This window comes from Brienomyrus brachyistius, chromosome 9, assembly GCF_023856365.1.
Source record: "Brienomyrus brachyistius isolate T26 chromosome 9, BBRACH_0.4, whole genome shotgun sequence".
Classification (NCBI taxonomy): Eukaryota; Metazoa; Chordata; class Actinopteri; order Osteoglossiformes; family Mormyridae; genus Brienomyrus; species Brienomyrus brachyistius.
The window spans coordinates 26,734,232-26,754,618 of record NC_064541.1 but is presented as its reverse complement, the minus strand read 5'-3'; the positions used below and the strand labels follow the sequence as shown (position 1 = coordinate 26,754,618).

At 50.0% G+C, this 20,387-nt stretch overlaps 2 protein-coding genes across 2 annotated transcripts; one reads left to right on the top strand and one right to left on the bottom strand.

Annotated features, from left to right (window-relative positions):
• The first annotated feature begins 1,077 nt into the window (after nucleotides 1-1,077).
• On the top strand, nucleotides 1,078-17,980 carry maneal (mannosidase endo-alpha like). Its single transcript, XM_049024179.1, has 4 exons — nucleotides 1,078-2,713; nucleotides 4,130-4,239; nucleotides 13,082-13,158; nucleotides 14,006-17,980. Exons 1-4 carry the CDS (start codon nucleotides 2,212-2,214, stop codon nucleotides 14,640-14,642), a joined length of 1,326 nt encoding a protein of 441 aa, XP_048880136.1. The 5' UTR covers nucleotides 1,078-2,211; the 3' UTR covers nucleotides 14,643-17,980.
• On the bottom strand, nucleotides 16,312-20,378 carry yrdc (yrdC N(6)-threonylcarbamoyltransferase domain containing). Its single transcript, XM_049024180.1, has 6 exons — nucleotides 20,081-20,378; nucleotides 18,975-19,170; nucleotides 18,386-18,500; nucleotides 18,056-18,175; nucleotides 17,326-17,465; nucleotides 16,312-16,924 (listed from the first exon to the last, which is right to left on the bottom strand). The coding sequence occupies exons 1-6, from the start codon at nucleotides 20,250-20,252 to the stop codon at nucleotides 16,843-16,845; spliced, it is 825 nt and encodes a 274-aa protein (XP_048880137.1). The 5' UTR covers nucleotides 20,253-20,378; the 3' UTR covers nucleotides 16,312-16,842.
• Nucleotides 20,379-20,387: the final 9 nt, after the last annotated feature.

Below are 20,387 nucleotides of genomic sequence, written 5' to 3'. Positions count from 1 at the left end.
TGTGACATACTGTAAATCTCTTGAACTATTGTGCTACGTGATTAACATAATGAAATAGAGCAAGGCTTATCTGCGCCGATCGTCTAGTTGTGTCTAATCCATGCTGCATGACTTGTTATTTCATTGATACGTGCACCTTGCACAACGTTTCTTTATGTATCAACAAAACGATCTTTAGCAATCATCCCGACCACCCCCCCCCCCCCAAAAAACAGTCATGTCCTCAGTTTATAACTGGTGCAATGAAGATTGCAGTCGATAACCAACCACAGCTTCCGTGTGTGACTGACAGCATGGGCATGAATTATGAGGGGATAATGAAAAGAATCTAATAAATAATCAAAACCAACCAATACAACCTCCTAGACCCCTAAAATGGGTGGAGACCTCAAGCCCCCCCCCATGCTCAACCCAAAGTTATGCCCTTGATTCACAGTATTAAGTGATTCATAGTGTCAAAGCAAGGTAAATACCAGATGGTGCGAAAATGTTATAGTTCAAAAACCAAAATATGACCGAAAGACGGAGTTCGGACTAAATTTAAGTTTAACTTGTGTAGTTTGGTTATGCCGGGAATAACAGTGTCATTTGAATAAGAGAGGGACAAAGGCAAGGCCACGTGAATAAGGTGACATGGTAATAAGAAGGTAAGGCCTAAACACAGGGAACTGTGAGAACAAGTCAGGCACCGGGGCAAAATACGAAGAAAAAAAAGAAAAGCACAGGCAGGCGCCTTCAAATAATATCAACTTTAGAATTAGGCTGGAGTTTGCCGTAAAATAGGCCTAAGTGTGTTATTTGGCTGCCTTCCACAACGCATTGCCAAAACGCGACATTTAACATAAATATCTACACGTCTAATTGATGGATATTACACTGGAAACCCCGTTCGCAGAGAATCGCTATAGGCGCTTTATCGGGGCTAAAAGAGCGTTTAGGACCGAGTCCTCACCCCACCTCTCTCACTATCCCCATACAATCAGCCTGCAAGGTGGAATGAGCTCCGCCTCCGAAAAGTAGGAGGAAGGGTACAATAAAAACAAGCATTTGGGATGCTGGGCGGATTGCAAGCATAATTATGTATATAAACACGACGATTTCGGAGAGCGCACGTAGACTGGGGGCGGGGGTGCTGGGTGGAAAGCCCGGATGAAGCCTTCGCTCTCCGTCGCGGCTCTCCGTCCACAAGGCAGCGCAGGAGCGGGGAGGGAGCAGGCTGCTTGGCAAGGGGGCGATCTGCTGGTGCTTCTCCGCTTTTGACAATTCAACAAATGGGAGCCCCCATCCGCCCGCTGTACGGAGTGATGGGATTGACTGCCAGAAAGAACGACTCGGGAGGATTTGCAGGGGCAATTTTTCCTCTAAGCGATTGAATCTGTTTTTCGCCCACGATTGTAAATGGTGGGCGCCGCTGCCGATGCTGGAACCGCTTTTTAAACTGGGGAATCGTCAAACGGAAATCCAGCTTTAGCTGACAAAGACACGTTTGCAGAGGCAGTTTCAGACCAGGCGAAGCGGAATCGGTGTTCGGTCGGTAAAGTGATTCGTCCGTTGCGCATCGATTAACTGAAGCAAGTTTGCGGGAGACTGGGAATATACGTTCCTTCTCTACTGGTGGCTGGTTCCGACAAAAATACATACGATCTAATACCTTTGCAGGTTACAGTAAATGAAGTAAAAATAATATTATTCAGCGCAACTTGTTCATTATTTTAAGTGAGAACATCCGTATGGTTATCAGGTCTTGGTTGAATCTTCATAGGGTCTTGATTGCCATATTCCTTATAAATAGTGCTTTAATTAAATAAAACTTCTTACCTTCACTCATACGTATTGTGGGTTGTGTCTTGCTAATTAGCGGGTTTATACAGTATAACATTATTGCAGTTGGGAAAGAAGTATGCGTTACTTCCCGCAAACATGTAACAATTTTGTTTGAAATAAGTTTCGCAAAAAGAAAATTCCGTTATATAAAATGGCGCAGAAATAATGTTTATAGGTACCGATCGTGTATGTTATGGAGCTTCAGATGGATGTATTTTGGTGGAGGTGGGAGAATAACTCGTATCCGTGAAGTGTGGTGCGGAATCGCCTACCTAACAGCAGCCTCTCTCTTCGGATCAGCAGGTCGGCAGAGAAAGAGTTTCGCTTGTACGCTCAGGCGGATGAACAACTCGGCTGTACTTTTTCTTATAGTAGTGCAATTCAGTAATGGCCAGGTTCCGTAAGAAAGCCTGCGTGGCTCTTTTTCTGTTTACGCTGTTTATTTTCGGCACTATGATGGGTCTGAGAACGCTGAAGCCCAGCGACGGCTTCTCTGACTTGGCCCCGGGGCTGGATCTCATGCCGATGGTCGGCGATAGGATGGAGCGGCGCTCGGCGTCCAAGGACGTGGTAGTCTCGCCGGGTCAGTCTGCAAGCAATACTAAAGTCGTCCTCCGCAATGCCGACGAGGAGAGGAGCATATTCTACGACGTTCACATATTTTACTACGTGTGGTATGGAAACCCTCAGATCGATGGGAAATACATCCACTGGGACCACGTTCTTGTGCCACACTGGGACCCTAAGATTGCGGCCAGTTATCCGAAAGGACGTCACACGCCTCCGGAGGACATCGGCTCCAGTTTCTACCCAGAACTGGGACCTTACAGCTCTAGGGACCCGGCCGTACTGGAGTCGCACATGAAGCAGCTGGGAGCTGCGGCAGCAGGTACAGTATGAAGGTGCATTGGCGTTTCGCGCTGATTTGATAAACACCCAAAAAGCGCAGTTATAAATCACGGGGACTAGAAAATAAAGTAGGTCCACCTACAAACGGGCCGATTCAGACCAAATTATAATGTAACTTTGATCGCTTAGTCGCTTAATGATGCTCTCTTGAGTGACGCTATAATTATTTTATAGTTCGCTATATAGACGGAGCTAAGCGTTCAGATCCTTCACGCTGTGATTCAGGACCCAGAGAGAGGACAGCTCCTGATGTCCGATGACCAGTCAAAAGCCGGATGTTGAAGCAGTGTGGAATCGCCATCAGCTTAATTTGTATCAGAAAACTTATTTTCTTTTTGAAGTGAATCCAGTTACCAGTTATTTGTTTTCTAAAACGAGAGGATTTTGCATTCACATTAGTCGATGTTTTAAAGAAATGGTGAAGGTGACAATTATGGTGTTAAGCTCGGGTGCAAGGTAACCAGGGTAACTGCTTTCCTGTTTGCCTTTGTGTACAAGGAGAGCTGTTTGATGGGTCTGGGGCTCTCGCACGAGGACACGTGTTCTGGACTGGCGGGACTGTAGCCGAAGTAGCACTGATGACCACAATCTTATTCTGTGGCAACCACCCCCCCATCCTTCTCCCCCCCCCACCCAAGTATATAACAGCTACAAAATTAAATCCTGAGTGGAACACCGTTTTCCTGCTTCTTACTCAGAGGGCTTCCTATGCTTCTCTGGAGGTCTGCCCCAGAGATAACACCATTAGCACAGGCATGGGGGCAACTCAGGGGTGTATCTCAGGACAAAGAGGGCAAGTGATGTTTCCAGGACCCAGAGCCCTCGGCCTGTGCGCTTGCAGCCATTGGCTCCGTCGCCAAGGCCTAGCCCCGGAAGCAAGGGTGCGGCCAGTTTTCCGCACTAGGTGACAGATGGAGACCAGGAAGACGCCCCTGGGAGCACAGGGTGAGGAAGAAGCCCAGTTAATCTGAGCAACTGGCACCGGCAGCCACAAAAAGAAAAAAAAAAAATCTGTAAGCTTCCGTAATGTGAGGGATTTGGGGGGGGGGGGATGTGGATGTGGTGTGACCAAGTGGGTGTCCGTCAACACTTGTGTGCCCGTGTCCATCTTGCTGTAGCGTTCTGCTTACAGGCCACATTAACCCTGCAGATTTATGAGCTGTTGTCTGTACCTGCTGTGTTGAAAGGTGCCTCTGTGGCAGTGACAGGAAACCTCTGTATATTAGCCTGCAAGGATTGTGGAGACGGTACTAAGTCAATGGCGAATCAATAGGTTAAACGATACGCTTCTCTAGCCCGGGTTGCCATCACACATTCTGCGGACACTGCAGCAGCCGTTCCTCTAGGAGGGTGAGGCCGAGCCGTTCTGACTTGGTGGTTTCCTGCCGCCTTACAGGGGTTCTGGTGCTGTCCTGGTACCCGCCAGGGCTAGCAGACGACAACGGGGAGCCGATGGAGGACCTGGTACCTGCTATTATGGACGCGGCTCACAGACACAGCATTAAGGTAAGATTAAGAGGGGGGTGAGTTGTGGAGTGGGGGACAGAAATAGGTGGGATTCAAAATGTTAACCTGCAGCTCAATATCAGACCGATAGCCTGCAGCTCAGGATCAGACCGATAGCCTGCAGCTCAGGATCAGACCGTTAGTCTGAAGCTCAGGATCAGACCGTTAGTCTGAAGCTCAGGATCAGACCGTTAGTCTGAAGCTCAGGATCAGACCGTTAGTCTGAAGCTCAGGATCAGACCGTTAGCCTGCAGCTCAGGATCAGACCGTTAGCCTGCAGCTTAGGATGAGACCGTTGGCCTGCAGCTTAGGATGAGACTGTTGGCCTGTAATTCAGGATCAGATTGTCAACCTGTAGCTCAGGATTAGACCGTTAGCCTGCAGCTCAGGATCAGAACATGAGCCTGTAGCTCAGGCTCAGTCCACGGGACTGCAGCTCAGGATCAGACCGTTAGCCTTCAGCTCAGGATCAGACCATTAGCCTGCAGCTTAGGATGAGACCGTTGGCCTGCAGCTTAGGATGAGACCGTTGGCCTGCAGCTTAGGATGAGACTGTTGGCCTGTAGCTCAGGATCAGACCGTTAGCCTGCAGCTCAGGATCAGAACATGAGCCTGTAGCTCAGGCTCAGTCCACGGGACTGCAGCTCAGGATCAGACCGTTAGCCTGCAGCTCAGGATCAGACCATTAGCCTGCAGCTTAGGATGAGACCGTTGGCCTGCAGCTTAGGATGAGACCGTTGGCCTGTAACTCAGGATCAGATTGTCAACCTGTAGCTCAGGATCAGACCGTTAGCCTGCAGCTCAGGATCAGAACATGAGCCTGTAGCTCAGGCTCAGTCCACGGGACTGCAGCTCAGGATCTGACTGTTAGCCTGCAGCTCAGGTTCAGACAATTAGCCTGTAGCTCAGGATCAGACCATTAGTCTGTAGCTCCGGTTCAGACCATTAGCCTGCATCTCAGGATCAGATAATTAACCTGCAGTTCAGAATCAGTTACTATGAGATGCAGAATCAGGCCATTCATTTGCAGTTCAGAATCAGACCATCTACAGCTCAGGAGCATTGTTAACATGCAACTCGGATCAGAATTTTGTAAAACAATTTTTAGTTTTATAAAAGAAACATACCAAACTTGATTTCAGCTGAGCTGAGTATCAGTGGCAGGCCTGTTAATTAGCATCAACCTGCCATCTGACGCAGGGCCAGGACTGCAGGGTGTCGTATGCAGACAGGGGAGGCAACCTGTGGAAGATGTTTCAGCTCAGGAAAATGCATATATTTATCTGTCTGTGTAAAGGAAGTCAGTAACTCACTGTCTTTTTTTAGGACCAATGTGGCCTGATGACCTATTTCCTGTGACTGTCTATGTCCTGTTTTCTGGCACATTCTGGCCCGACATTAACATTAAGGCATGTTAGAGTAACATGCGGACCCTGGGCATTAAGGCGTGTTAGAGTAACATGCGGACCCTGGGCATCAAGGCGTGTTAGAGTAACATGCGGACCCTGGGCATCAAGGCGTGTTAGAGTAACATGCGGACCCTGGGCATCAAACGTGTTAGAGTAACATGCGGACCCTGGGCATCAAGGCGTGTTAGAGTAACATGCGGATCCTGGGCATTAAGGCGTGTTAGAGTAACATGCGGACCCTGGGCATTAAGGCGTGTTAGAGTAACATGCGGACCCTGGGCATCAAGGCGTGTTAGAGTAACATGCGGACCCTGGGCATTAAGGCGTGTTAGAGTAACCTGCGGACCCTGGGCATCAAGGCGTGTTAGAGTAACATGCGGACCCTGGGCATTACGGCGTGTTAGAGTAACCTGCGGACCCTGGGCATCAAGGTGTGTTAGAGTAACATGCAGACCCTGGGCATCAAGGCATGTTAGAGTAACATGCGGATCCTGGGCATTAAGGCGTGTTAGAGTAACATGCGGACCCTGGGCATTAAGGCGTGTTAGAGTAACATGCGGACCCTGGGCATCAAGGCGTGTTAGAGTAACATGCGGACCCTGGGCATTAAGGCGTGTTAGAGTAACCTGCGGACCCTGGGCATCAAGGCGTGTTAGAGTAACATGCGGACCCTGGGCATTACGGCGTGTTAGAGTAACCTGCGGACCCTGGGCATCAAGGTGTGTTAGAGTAACATGCAGACCCTGGGCATCAAGGCATGTTAGAGTAACATGCGGACCCTGGGCATTAAGGCGTGTTAGAGTAACATGCGGACCCTGGGCATTAAGGCGTGTTAGAGTAACATGCGGACCCTGGGCATTAAGGCGTGTTAGAGTAACATGCGGACCCTGGGCATTAAGGCGTGTTAGAGTAACATGCGGACCCTGGGCATTAAGGCGTGTTAGAGTAACATGCGGACCCTGGGCATCAAGGTGTGTTAGAGTAACACACTGACCCTGGGCATCCTGGTGTATTAAAATAACGCACTGACCCTGGGCATCATGGTGTGTTAGATTAACGCACTGACCCTGGGCATCATGGTGTGTTAGAGTAACGCACTGACCCTGGGCATTAAGGCGTGTTAGAGTAACATGCGGACCCTGGGCATCAAGGTGTGTTAGAGTAACACACTGACCCTGGGCATCCTGGTGTATTAAAATAACGCACTGACCCTGGGCATCATGGTGTGTTAGATTAACGCACTGACCCTGGGCATCATGGTGTGTTAGAGTAACGCACTGACCCTGGGCATCCTGGTGTGTTAGAGTAACGCACTGACCCTGAGCATCCTGGTGTGTTAGAGTAACGCACTGACCCTGAGCATCCTGGTGTGTTAGAGTAACGCACTGACCTGGCCACCTCGGCAGCATATATTTATTTCTTTTTAACGAGACGGGCACTGCCAGCAGCAGACCACCAAGAGACATCGATCTGAGTTGGAAATGCACTCTCTCATGCGAGTAGGACGGGGGGGGGGGGGGATTGTAGATCGACAGGGCTGATAAACCTCGCTGTCTCACTCTGCTCGGCCACACACTCCTAATATCAGCCAAACTCTGGCAGGTACTTACGTTTAAGGGCGACACGGAAGAAGTTACGGTCATTATGGTTTTTGGTCTTAGGTGAGAGTTCTCCGTTTGAGGGGACCTTGTTGCCATCGAGGGTATCTTCTTTTGTTCTTCCAGTTAATGCTTTATGTATCAGGACAAAAGGAGAAGACTTTCCTTACATGATTTCGGACTGGTCCCCTCAGTGGCTCTTAAGGTGACTGCAAAGAGGGTCTCTCCATCACCAAGTTCCAGGCATTTTCTGGGGCCGGGGGAGGGGTAAAGATTCGAGAGGAGGATTCAGGCGATCGATGATGCGGGGACTGATGTCACCGCGCTGGCCTCGATATGTCACCCTCTCGCGTAACATGGGACAGGTAACTCCAGGCGAGCTCGTTCAGAAGGAGGCGGGGTCATGGTGAGGGAGGGTTGGGCAGGTGGGGGAGGGGGGGGGGGGCGTCACCATGTCCATAGGCAGCTGTTTGTCTTGCACACCTGAATTCGGCAACATCTAAATGTATTCACCCCGCTGACCTTGTTTATGCCAATAACACAGTATGGTATGGCTTGCCTCACCGCCGCATATCATTCTTATACACATTTAGTTGCTAAGGAAACGGGTAACAAGGGGGCTTATATAACGGGGATGTTTTCAGCATTTTATCCACTTATACAGTTGGATGCTCCACTGAAGCTGTGCAGGGCAAAGTAGCTTCCTTAAGGGTATGACAGGAAGCACCCGTCCTGGGACTTGAGTCCGTGGAATGATGACAACGGGGGGGGATGAGGAACCAGGATGAGGTAACGAGGACTTGCCACTAGGGCAGATGTCTGATAGGATCGAGCAGTGTGCTGGGCGCCTGGGGGGCTTCCTTGGCGGGGGACCCCCCTCCTGCTGGATCCCACACATGCTTCAGAAATGAGCACCTTTTCTCTGCTGATCATTCAGGCACCTGCCGTGCGAATGAGGGGGAGCACAGACCCAGAGGGAAAGGCCTCACTCACATTACACATTACTTATTTAAGCAACCGGCATTTCTTACTTGAGAAATTTGGGTTAAGTGGCATCCTGTGAGGGAGCGGACACCAGCAACCTCTCACCCTCAAGCCTATCTCCTTAATTAAACGGCGGTGCAGGATGCAAGCGTGCAGCGGCCCTGTCCCATTGGGGCTTTGGAGGGAGGCTGGAGGCTGCGGATAGCCCCGTTTCTCACCGCTTGTTAAAAGCAGCCCCCTCCCCCGACCTAGTCCCTCCTACTATATACCGTGTCCCAGCAGAAGAAAGAGCACTCGTGTCATTCCCGATATTTCTTCTGCATCCTCACGGCCATCGCTGCAGAAAGGAGGACACCCCGCGTTACGCTCATTGACCGCCGGCTGCTTGGAAAAAATGGAGCGGGAGAGAAAGCTAGAGCCAATTACAGCTTTAAATTGAAAATGCAAAAGCAGCCCCCCCCCCCACACATTGAGCCAAGTTGCTGTCGCCATCACAGAGCGCCCAGGAAAACATCTTCATCTTCATGCTGGTCTCTCTTCATCACAGGCTCCGCAGCGACATTATAAATCATAAGGGCACCTGGGTATTAATCAGAAAAACACCTGGTCCATCAAAAGCCATATATTCCTGCTGAATCCCACTGCTGACTCAAGCAAACTGATGAGGTGGACATCCCATAATATGGAACAGGTGGCAGGCGTGGGGATTGGGTTTAGACTAAAATGGACTGTTAGAACTTTAGGAACCCTGCAGCTAAAGAGGAGCTTCGGAGCTATTCAGCAGAAACACAGCTTCCACTTCATACCAACCCAGTTAAATCTAATTAGGTAACTAAATATTACTATCAATAACTATCAATTTCTTCCTAAGGGATACACCAGTACTTCATTACACTGTCCCTGCTGTCTCATTTTCTGCTCCACTCACTGATGTAAGGAGACGGCACTGCTGTTGCGGGGGGAGGGCCTTTTATTAGCTGTGTCTGAGCGAGAGCTGGAGCTGCTGTCAATGCGACTTGTTCATCCTGCAGGAATTAAGTCCTTGAGCCACTTAAATGGGAGTCGTCAGGCTCTTATCACACACTGCAGGGGTGTAATCATCAGCCCAGCATTAATGCAAACATCACTACCTTTCATATTTAGTCCCACGCATGTGTTCTGACCCATGATGGTCACATACTACTAGTCTTCCTGCATTCAGCCTCTGCGAGAACTCCATCAGCAGAGGGGGAAAGTTCAGGTCCAGAAAGTACAAATCCAGTCCAAGGTCTTCTTTCAACCAACCAGTTGAGTATAAAGAGTCACGGTCACAGAGTATTCAACTGGCTTGGTTGAAACAAAACCTTGAACTGGATTTGTACTTCCTGGACCTGAACTTTCCACCTCTGTCCAATAGCATGACCTCTTGGGGGGGGGGGGGGGGTTATCTACAACTCTGAGGGGGCTCCACGGGGCCTGAGTGGTGGCCGCAGAAGCTTGGCTGTTCTTGTAGCCTCTGTAGCCCAACAACTACTGGGATGCAATCCAGAGCATAGTGCTAACAATGCAAAAGTTGTGGGTTCAAATCCTAAGGAGAATGAATAAATTGCAGACCTTCCCTCTACTGGATAAAAGCATGAGGTAAATGAGGTATTGCGTGCTACCTGACCAGGCCACATGGCATGCTGCTCATAACCACGGCAATGCGGGAACTCCTTCTCTCCATCGCGTGACCTCGGCATGCCAACGCAGTGCCCTACGGCTGGCTCCTGTAAACAAGGAGCTGCAGGTCTCAGATCATGCTGGGCTGAGTCGGATGAACAAACGCGCACTGCGGAGCAGGATGTAAATGCGTGGCTCACCTGCGGTTCTGCCTGACGCCCCTGATTACCGCAGGAAATGCAGCCGCGTGCCCCTGCCTGCAGAGAGGATGCGTCTCAGGCGATGATTGCCTTTCACCTGACCGGTAGGTGAGACTTCGCTGCCTCTCACTGAGGACTTTTCACACTCACACAGGCTTGCTGTTCTCCGCATCTCTTGTCATGTCTATTCAGTTTTCTAACTACGAGCTCGTAGCTTGGTGGCTCAGTAGCACTGTGACTTCACACCTCCGGGATTCCCTGGGTTCGAATCGGTCCCCCCGTTATGTGAATTTGCAGTTTTCCCCCAGATACTTTAGCTGCATCTCACAGTCCAAAGGCGCTCCCATTAGGTGAATCAGTGTCTCTACATTGCGGACAGAGCCAGAGTGTATGTTTGTGATGAATTCCCACCTGGAACCTATTCCTGTGCTACCTGGGTTAGGCTCCAGGCTCCAGATAATCTCTCCATCTTCCGACTGCTTCTCCTGGTGGCAAGGCTCTCTGTAAGTGGCATGAGAATCTGACAGACAGAAAGCTTCCAGAGAACCGCGAGGAGAATGTGAACAGGGATCTCCTCTCAACGTGCTCTGCGGACATGCGGACCCGAGACCGGCAGGGCGCCCTCCTGCCGTGTGCCGGACTCCGTCTGCCCATGAGTTGGGCTCCCATCTCAGGCTTCTTTATTCCGGACACATTAAAACAGCCCCACTGTCCATCACACCCCCAGCCTCTGCAGTCTCGATCCATTAGCGCTCTTATCTCCCGCCGTTGCCGTGACACCCGGGAACCTCGTCTGCTGCCGAGCTCGCCGTTGCCTCAGCAACCCTTTATACACCACCCCCCTCCCTGCCACGCTCCCTCTTTTTCCCATCCCGGCACGACCCTTCTGTTTCCCCGTGCAATGGAGCAGCGCCCTGAAACCACGCAGATCGGGCCCGTGGATCCCAAACCAGGGCAGCTGCCAGAACATCAACACTGATATTGTGCTGGGTGCCAAGCCAAGGAACCTTTGTGCCTGCTTGGGTAGAAACACACCCTGGGGGCTACTATGAGACCGTGGGCCTTTCATGGGGGGGGGCGTCATTAAGGCACTTTTTTCAAATGGATGGTGGAATCGCCCAGTCCGAGACTCTCAAGCAGCATTGTCTTGACCCCTAGTGAGGCTCGCTAATCGCTAACCACTGGCAAACATCTGTGAGTAACAAAGGAAAGCGGTGGCAGGAGCGTTCCTGGGCCTCAACGCTGGCCCTCAGCCCCCAGGCTCGGACCCTTTATCTCGTCAAGAAGCTCTTTCCCGCTGTGGTTTATAGCTGCACCCCTCCTCTTCGTGCCCCCGCCGCTATTCTCCCGGGACTGCCATCTCACCGCCATCCCTCATGTATAATTCACAGCCGCGGTCAGTCAGCTGTCGGGTTTGCCGCAGTCCTGTGTCCCGTCTTTGGGATACTGCCGCCATTCAAATGTTCCCGGGAATTGAGAGCGTTTTAGTGCTTAAACTGAACACATTTTGCCAAAGGGATTTCACTCGCTAATGCAGATGGACGCATTCGACGAAACTGCCGGTCTGTGTCTCTCTCCGGCAGAGAGAACGGGAAGTGGCCCAAGCCAGCCTGGTGACCTCCTGGTGATCAGGCAGACCTCGGAAGCCGCGGTATGGGGGGGGGCTGCTTACAATTTAAGCCAAACGGCAGGTCAGCCAATCAGCTACACAGCTGCATGGGCCAGATGCCTGACAGAGGACCGCTCCAGTGCAGTCATGGCGACACCAACGATACCATCAGCAGCAGACTAACGGTACAACAAGACATTTAGCATAAAAGAGGCTGCGTTTGTATCCGTGCCCCAGTAACGCATCACCAGAGCCTGGTTAAATCTGCTGCCGCGTTAAATCACGCCTGGGGCGGGGAGGGTATGTCTAAAGGGTTTGTATAATGCAGCTTCCTGCCCCCTCCTAGTTGTTTGGGAGGGTGGAAAAGCATGAGACGGGTGGGGGTGGGGTAGGTAGATGGGGAAACTGTAGATTCAATTAGACCTAAGTACCTGCAATGGCTGCATAATGAGCGGCTAATGAGTCCCGGCTCCCAGGCCGCTGTGGACCGTGATGTGCTATAAATTAGATGAGAAGACCCGGTTTATACATTACAGCTTTCCTGGTTCTGACCGCAAGCACAGGGGTACTTTGGGGGCATCCTTAATCTCAGTCCCAGACCCTAGTGTGATTCTCTTAACTGCAATGTTCCCTGCTGTCAGTGCTTTTATTTTCGATGATTCTGATAGATAGACTGAAGACTGATAGATATTGGGCAAAAGACCTCCAGATACAACGATTCGTAATAACGAATGCAGGCACTACTTTCTGACGCGTGAGAATATTGCACGGCTTTGGCGATTTGTCAGCTTGAAGTACAGTACAATACCATATGCAGTTACTTTCATTACTATGGAGTTATTAGTGCTCCGACTTCCCTACATGTTTGACTTAAATACAGACTTAGAGAACGGATCTTATTCGTAGCCCGGGTTTGCCTGTACGAGTCGCGTAGTGGGTTTGCCAGCGATTTGCAGCCTGATGGATATCTGTCACCTGGCTGGAAAGAGGAGCGAGATAAAATTGTACATGACAGATAAAGAGCGAAAGTGTGATTGGTGTCTCAACAGGAAGGGAAGTGCGAAGATGTTAACATCCCATCTACTGTTCGTTTTGGATGATTAATTTTTTTTTTCTCGTACTCAACATGAAAGACCTCTGGCACCTTGTATTCCCTCATTTTGAGTGGTTTGACCTGCTTGATTCCAAATGACCCTGTTCTGTGATTTCCTCCCACAGACTGATGATGTGTTTACCTGAAATGTGTTGGTGCCCAGGGTAGAATGGCACCCTTCCGGAATGTTCCTCTACTGCTTGGGACAGGCTCCAGGCTCGCCCTGACTCCATCCTGCATGGGCGGATGAGTATGACAGCAGCTCATAACAGAGGTTGACCAACAGTCGTTCCTGGTTGTCTCCACAGGTGGCCTTCCACATCCAGCCTTACAAAGGACGGACGGACCACACCGTCCACGAGAATGTCAAGTACATCATCGACAAGTAGGTGCTTTGCTACCGAGACTGCGGGTAACGTTCAGTTAACCTACCAGCCCCAAACTGATCAGGTGTGAGGGGCTGCAATATCAATAGAGGCAGGTAGGAGGCAGTAGGTCCTTGGTCTGAGTGAAACCCGGTGCTCGACTGTCACACCCGAGTTCATACACCAATTGTACCACTACGGAGAAGATAATGCTGGGGTACTCGTGTATTTTTCAGTTTTTGGGTGAGCTACCCTTTTAACTAAGATGACGTAGGTGTTGACCTCCAGGTGGTCCTATGTTCTAGTGGCATCTTAGCAATTCTTTTTTGGTACTACATGGCAGAACGAGAAACACATACTCTACTGCTTTTTTGAGCTTTGTTGATCCTTGGATAGCACAAGTTCTATGCAGTCCATGCTGCAGGTAGAAATTATGTGTTTTATGTTTCATGGCCCCAAGGCCACTGAGACCAATGATTTATGGCTTAGTGGGGATCCTGGGTCTGCCCTTATTTCAAATCATGCCAAAGGTACAGAGTCACTCTCATCTGTGCTTTTGGGTATACAAGAGAATTAACCTTTTTATTTTCAGAGGCATTAAATCTTCTAGATATGGGGGAAGTCTGTGGTTCCGCAGATTAGGATTCTGAACTTATGACTGGAATGTTGCCAGTTCAAATCCCAGGGTCAGCAGAGTAATGTCACCATTGGGTCCTTGAGCAAGGCCTGTAACTCAAGTTGATCCAGGGCCCTATACCTGCTCTTAACTTCATTTGTACATTGCTGTTGGAAAAAGTATCTGCTAAACAGTGTAGAAGTATTATGTCAAAGACATGAATGGTACGATTTACCTTTCACCCTGTCCAGGTATGGGAATCATGGGGCCTTCTACCGATTCAAGACCAGCACAGGCAAGATCCTGCCCATGTTCTACATCTACGACTCGTACCTGACGCCGCCAGAGTCCTGGGCCAACTTGCTGAATCCCTCGGGCTCACACAGCCTGAGGGGCGGGGCCTACGACGGGGTCTTCATTGGGCTTTTGGTGGAGGAGCGCCATAAGCATGACATCCTGGCCAGCGGCTTCGACGGCATGTACACCTACTTCGCCTCCAACGGCTTCTCCTTTGGCTCGTCTCACCAGAACTGGAAGGCAGCAAAGGCCTTCTGTGACAGCAACAACCTGCTGTTTGTGCCCAGCGCCGGGCCAGGCTACATCGACACCAGCGTGCGGCCATGGAACAACCACAACACTCGCAACCGCGTCAATGGGCGCTACTACGAGACGGCCCTGCAGGCGGCGCTTTCCGTGCGGCCCGAGATCGTCACCATCACCTCCTTCAACGAGTGGCACGAGGGCACACAGATCGAGCGGGCTGTGCCCAAAAAGACGGTCTCTCGCCACTACCTGGACTACCAGCCCCACAGACCCGACCTTTACTTAGAGGTCACCCGCAAATGGGCCGAGGAGTTCAACAAAGAGAAGGAGCAGTGGCTCATGTGAGGGTTGCCCGACTGATGCACACGTCACTGATAACCTCCGCCCACCTGGGCCTGGGTGTTCCTTCGAAACATGCTGATGTTCAGACTTCAGATCTCAAAGTCCTTTTTGACGGACGTCAATTCACACGACTTGCTGGGAGGTCGTTGGCGACTTCCAGGAAGACTTCCTACTTGCAGCAGATTATTCAGACATCCTTCATCTGTAAAACATGCCAAGTCTGGGACTCAGCAGCTTCTGCTTACCCAGCCTTTTCATAATAAGTCAGAAGGTTTCAGACTAGAGCCTGATCTTCTGGACCACACCTTGCACCCTCTGCCCTGCCAGAACCTTCCCTGGTTCCCTCCCTCCAGCTTCTGAAGCAGCAGCTATACACAGAGAAACCGCTCTGTCTTGGTGAGCACCCACGCCCCCCCCCCCCCCCCCCAATGGGGGTGGGGACCCACGTGACTAACAATACTCCATCCTGCCACCCTGCCTCTCATTCAATCCCAGAGAGTGAAACTGCAGAACAACATACCCCCCTCAGCTACTCCTGCCCCCCCCGCATCAAATGAAGTCTCTCTCCTGATACTTATGGAGACACTTCACCTCCCTTCAACTACATCAGCTATGCTGCTCTGGGAGCAACAGCTGGAGCGAGGATACTTACATCTGTCATCGAGCCGGAATCACACACGGCCGTGACCCTCCGTGATCAGTATCTGTAGAAACCTCCCACGTAATCTCTACCACTGACCCTATAAGTGATTCATTTGATTGCACAACAATCCCTGGAATCAGTCTGCACGGCCTGAAATGTGCAGCGTTCCTTTATATGCTCCTGCAGGTAACAAGCCACTTCCAGAAGGCCAGATCACCCAGTCAGTCTTCTTCAGAGCAATGAACTTCTATTTTTTTTTTCCTCCTTCCAAGCAGAGACCTTAACATTCACCTTCAGGTTAATTGTCAAGCAGATGCTTTTGTCAGAAAGTCAAGTACAAGTGAGCAAAGTCTGGGGTCAGTAAGCAGGGTCAGCCAACATCCCTGGGCAGTTGGGGTTAAGGTTCCCGCCCAAGGGCCCAGCGGTGATCTGATGACACTGCTGGCCCTGACTTTTCAAACACGGACGTGGATCCTGGACTTGCTGAGCTACACCCCAGCCGTTTGGGAATGACAGCCAGAGAAACATGAAGCACGTCCTAATTCAGCCAGTCCCTGTCAGTCGCTGCTGAACAGACGGACCAGGAAAAAAAGCAACAACAAACTCATTCACATTTAAATTTAGGCTTTTTTTTAGGTTTGAGTAATAAAAAAAAAAAACAAAAAACAAAAAAGACCCAGATCTTCAAGGATGGGAGAGTAATGCAGAGGATAGCTTTGGGGCGTTTGGGAAAGGTGTTGGGAACATGCTGAACACGCCGTCTTTGCTTGACCACGGCCGGATGGAGAGGATCATTTTTCTGCTGGGTCACCTTTTCCAGAGGTGCAGGAGGCCCCAGCAGGAGTGATACAAGCTTTTGTCCGCAGTCCGCCACTCGTTCAGGGAGTCTCTGCCCTCAGCGGTGTGCCTGGGTCCACCGCTGGCTGCGAAACCTGCTACGGTCATCATCCCATGAGACTCAGGAGACGGTGAGGTGCGGTGATGTGGTGGGACAGAGGTGCCCGGGAATCACAATCCATTACAAAAACATCAAACAAAAAAAAAAGAATAATTTATTAAAGACAGTTTGATTTACATCAGCCCAACCCAAAATAATTAAAACAGGCCACTGAGCTCCCCTGGTGATTCTGCTTAACGGGACGTTCATAATATCAACGTCAGCTGAAACCAGCCAATCAGTGACACGCTCACTTGACATCACACCTGATCAATGAGCTGCCAACTTACTCCCTGCATTTCCTGTCAGCTGGAAAAGCAAGTGGGTGGGGGTGTGGCAAAAACCATTATGAAAGGATACAAAACAGCTATAGATCAGGTACAGTGGAATCGTCAATACAAAGATTTTTATACCTCAAGTTTTGAGCATCACCCAACTCAGAGATTGGTGACCACTAGTCTCTGACTGATGCCACTAGAAATTAGTCGAAACCGTTTGCCCCACCTGACACAGGACCGCACGCACCTTTTTGAGTCAGCCCTGATGTAACAGCTCCCCCTTAACCCCACCCATTTTCAAAGCCACACCCCCAGTTCCACATCACAGTGGAAGCAAATGTCTGTTCAGTCACCCCTGTCCCAATCCTTGTTCCACCTGATCAGTCCGTATCTCTCCTCCAGGAGGGTGACAGTGGGGAAGGCGGCACTGCAAAAGAGGGTGGGGAGGCAAATTTTAAAGTTTACACTATGACACAGTCCAAGCAGCAAGAATGAGGCTTTACGACACAGTAAACCCTACTACATTATTTTTACCCAGGTGACCAGATTAGTTACCCATGGATTAGGTACTAGGACTGCATATAAATGTGGCACATCCACATATTAATGTCAAACGTTGCTGTCATCAGTGTGCACCAGAACGAAAGCAGTGATGCCTCGCGCAGCCTGGGGGCACAGACATGGCCTCTTCCACTGACACGAGTGCAGAAAGCAGACAGGCGAGCAGAGTGCCTAGCAGCCCTTGGAGAGACTGCAGCTGCAGGCGGAGGAGGACCGGGGCCTCCTCAGAGACAAAGCAGTGCATCGGGGGCTTGCAGGAATACCCACCAGCCCTGTCGTATGATGCTGTATCTGCCTGTAGCGGACAGGTCAACCACGGTCGACCCCAGACGTGACTGTGGAGTCTGGTCCCCAATGGGGCCTCCGTCGACCACCAGGGCCAGCCTGGACCACAGCTCCTGAAACTCCTGCAGAGAGAATGAGATCGTGAACAAAACGCTCCTCGGGAAGTTCTGCGAAATTCCCCGAAATCCCACCTGGAATAAGGCTGAATACATCGGGGGTATAGATTTACGCGAGGTGACAGAGCAACATCACTAAAAGGGTCTGTCCTTTCGGGAGAGGGACATGGCCGCCCAGCCTTCAGACTCTAATCACACCAGTGTTTGGGTGGCTCATTAGCTCCCAGAAAGAATGGAAACTGAACTTGAGGTCACCACAGAGCATGGGATATGGCGCGGTGCGAACAAAACCGGGCCTGTATTGGAGTGCTTAAGCCTTAGTAACATTCAAACGAATTCCCGGGTGACAGCGGGGCTGCTGAAAACCCTGGTGACACAGATGCCGCCCCAGGGTTATAAGACGCTTCATAGCTATTCTTAAAATTGGCAGAATGTTTTTATTAGTGTTTCCATGACGAGTGAGAGTCACGCAAGTGATGTAAATAATGAATTTCCTTAAATAAAATTGCTCTTCCACTGTTTGGAATTGCGGTCACTTCCCCCCACCCACCCACCCCCAGTCACATTCCGGGCTGTAGGAAATCTTTTGGACTCACGTGCACAGCGACCGTGCTGGTGTGGTAGCTGACGTTGGCGCTGGTGAGTGCCAGGGGTTCGGCGCACATCTGGGATAGCCGGCGGATAAAGGGGTGGTCCGGTATGCGCACGCCAACCAGCTGAGGGGGGGTCAAACAACAACTCAGAGCTGCATCCACAACCACCTTCACAATGCACAAAGTCCCAGTTGGCTAATGAATCTGTACCAAGCTTAATTCGGTTTATTTTTAAGACGTGATTTATGGATTAAATTGAGTCATTTAAGAGCATTAACGCTGAAGACAGGCCCTGGGGTAACAGTGTCCCTACAAGGTAAGGCAGAGGCTTACAGAAGTGAAGGGGTTGAGGTCCTGATTCAGCTTGTCAGATCTCTCCATGACCAGCGTCACCGGGCCTGGCAGCAGGTCCCTCAGCAGGGTCTCAGGCACAGTCACCTTACAGTACCTGAAATGCGGGAGCAAGTGCGTTCTGAACAGGGGGTCCGACAGGCTCCCCAAACGGGAACGCGTCAGTGGTGCGGCATGAAGCTGCTCGTGTTAAACAGTGACTGTAAACATGTCCTCCAATCCTCCAGTAAAAATAAGTGATTATCTGAATATTCGAAAACCTGACTCCACTAACGGGAATATCCCCAGCAGCAAAGCCTGGTCCTGCTACAAAAAAATAAAATTATATTTTTTATTTAGCCATTTTAAAATTGAAGGTCAGCTGTCATTCTTGTTAGAACAGCATAAAAGCACCACATTTGCCTTCAAAGTTCTTCAATTCACATTTTATATAAAAATCAGCATACGATTTATGTTTGCAGATTCTACTGAAGAATTTTATGCCAGCCTCCATTACTCTGCATATTGCAAAAGAGGTACATGCTAATCCGCCACCCCAACTGCAGGCTGTGGGGCAGACTGTTGGACCTACTTGTATACGTCTTCCACTTCACCCACGCAGATAGCCAGTGGCTTCCCACTATGGCGTCCCTTGATGTCATACACCTTCCCGACAGCCTCCGAGTTCTGCGCCAGGCAGGCCAATCCATATATGGTGTCCGTCGGCACGGCAACCACATGCCCCTCCTTCAAGGCCTGGACTGTGCTCTCCAGGATGCTCTCGGTATCTATGTGGTAACCAAACATTACAATTACAGCCCGGGAAGCATGCATTTCACCAAACACTACATCACACAGATAAAACAGTTTTGCTGAATTATTGATTGTCCTGAATGTGTCAGTACTAATCCAATTATAAATACCAGAGTTAGCAGGTCAGGGTTAAACAAGTATCGATGTCCATTTTAGACAATTAAAGGAGTTTCAACACCCTGAAATAAACTGGCGATATTATTTCACACTAGGAAATCACACGTCTCACAAAGGCAACACTGGTGTTTCACATCGGCAGGGTTAGGGGTTTGATTCCCTCTGGCTGACTGTGTTGATTGCATGCTCTTCCAGTATTTGTGTAGGCTACCTCAAAAGAGGTTGCTTGGGTAAACTGTACTTAACATTGGAGGAGTTTGGCTGCTGGTAGTCTAGACACGGAAAGGACGTCTCCATTGGGTATTGCTGAGTAACAGCAGGTCAGTTCTCGCCATAGGAGTGGAACACATGTCTCTTTAACAGAAGATCGAGCTGTTTCCGTGAGACGGCGGAGGGACTTGAACCACGTTATTCCATGATACGCCCCAGGAGGTTAACCTTAGCTACAGTAATACCAACTTAGTGGTATAAGAGAAGCTTATCTTATCATTTGGAAGCATACTTAATCGTAATTAATCAATAGGGCACATTTAATTAATTGGTCAAAAGACATGACCTCGACAGAAATTCTGTAGTACGCCAAAACGGCAGAAAATAGGTCCTAGCAATTCGAATGTGTTAAAATGATTACAAAATGGGTTAGTTATTGATTATTTAAAAAATCGTTTTAAATGAACAATACAAAAATACACATGGAATGGAACGACCGTCAAATTCCTGGAGCAGGTACGAATTGCTGAATTAGAAGGGGACCAACACCTTGCTCACCTTCTGGACAGACCTGCTCCGCCAAAGGCCCGTTAAACGCTCCCGGCCCCAGTCGCAGCACCCGGGTCCTCAGCTCCTTGCACATGACTGTGCTTCCAGTCTGTTGCTTCATCAAGAAACGCTGAAGTCGTGAAGGCGTTGCAATGTTGGAGACGAACCTAACCAGACGCATGTAGAAAGTGCCCGGCGAAAAGGATCCACAAACCACGCTGTTTTCTGTCGAAATCCATCGCAAAGCACTTCCGGGTTTAGTTTCTTAAAGGGACAGGAGGCCGTAACGTGGGCATATTAAACGGCAAATATGCCG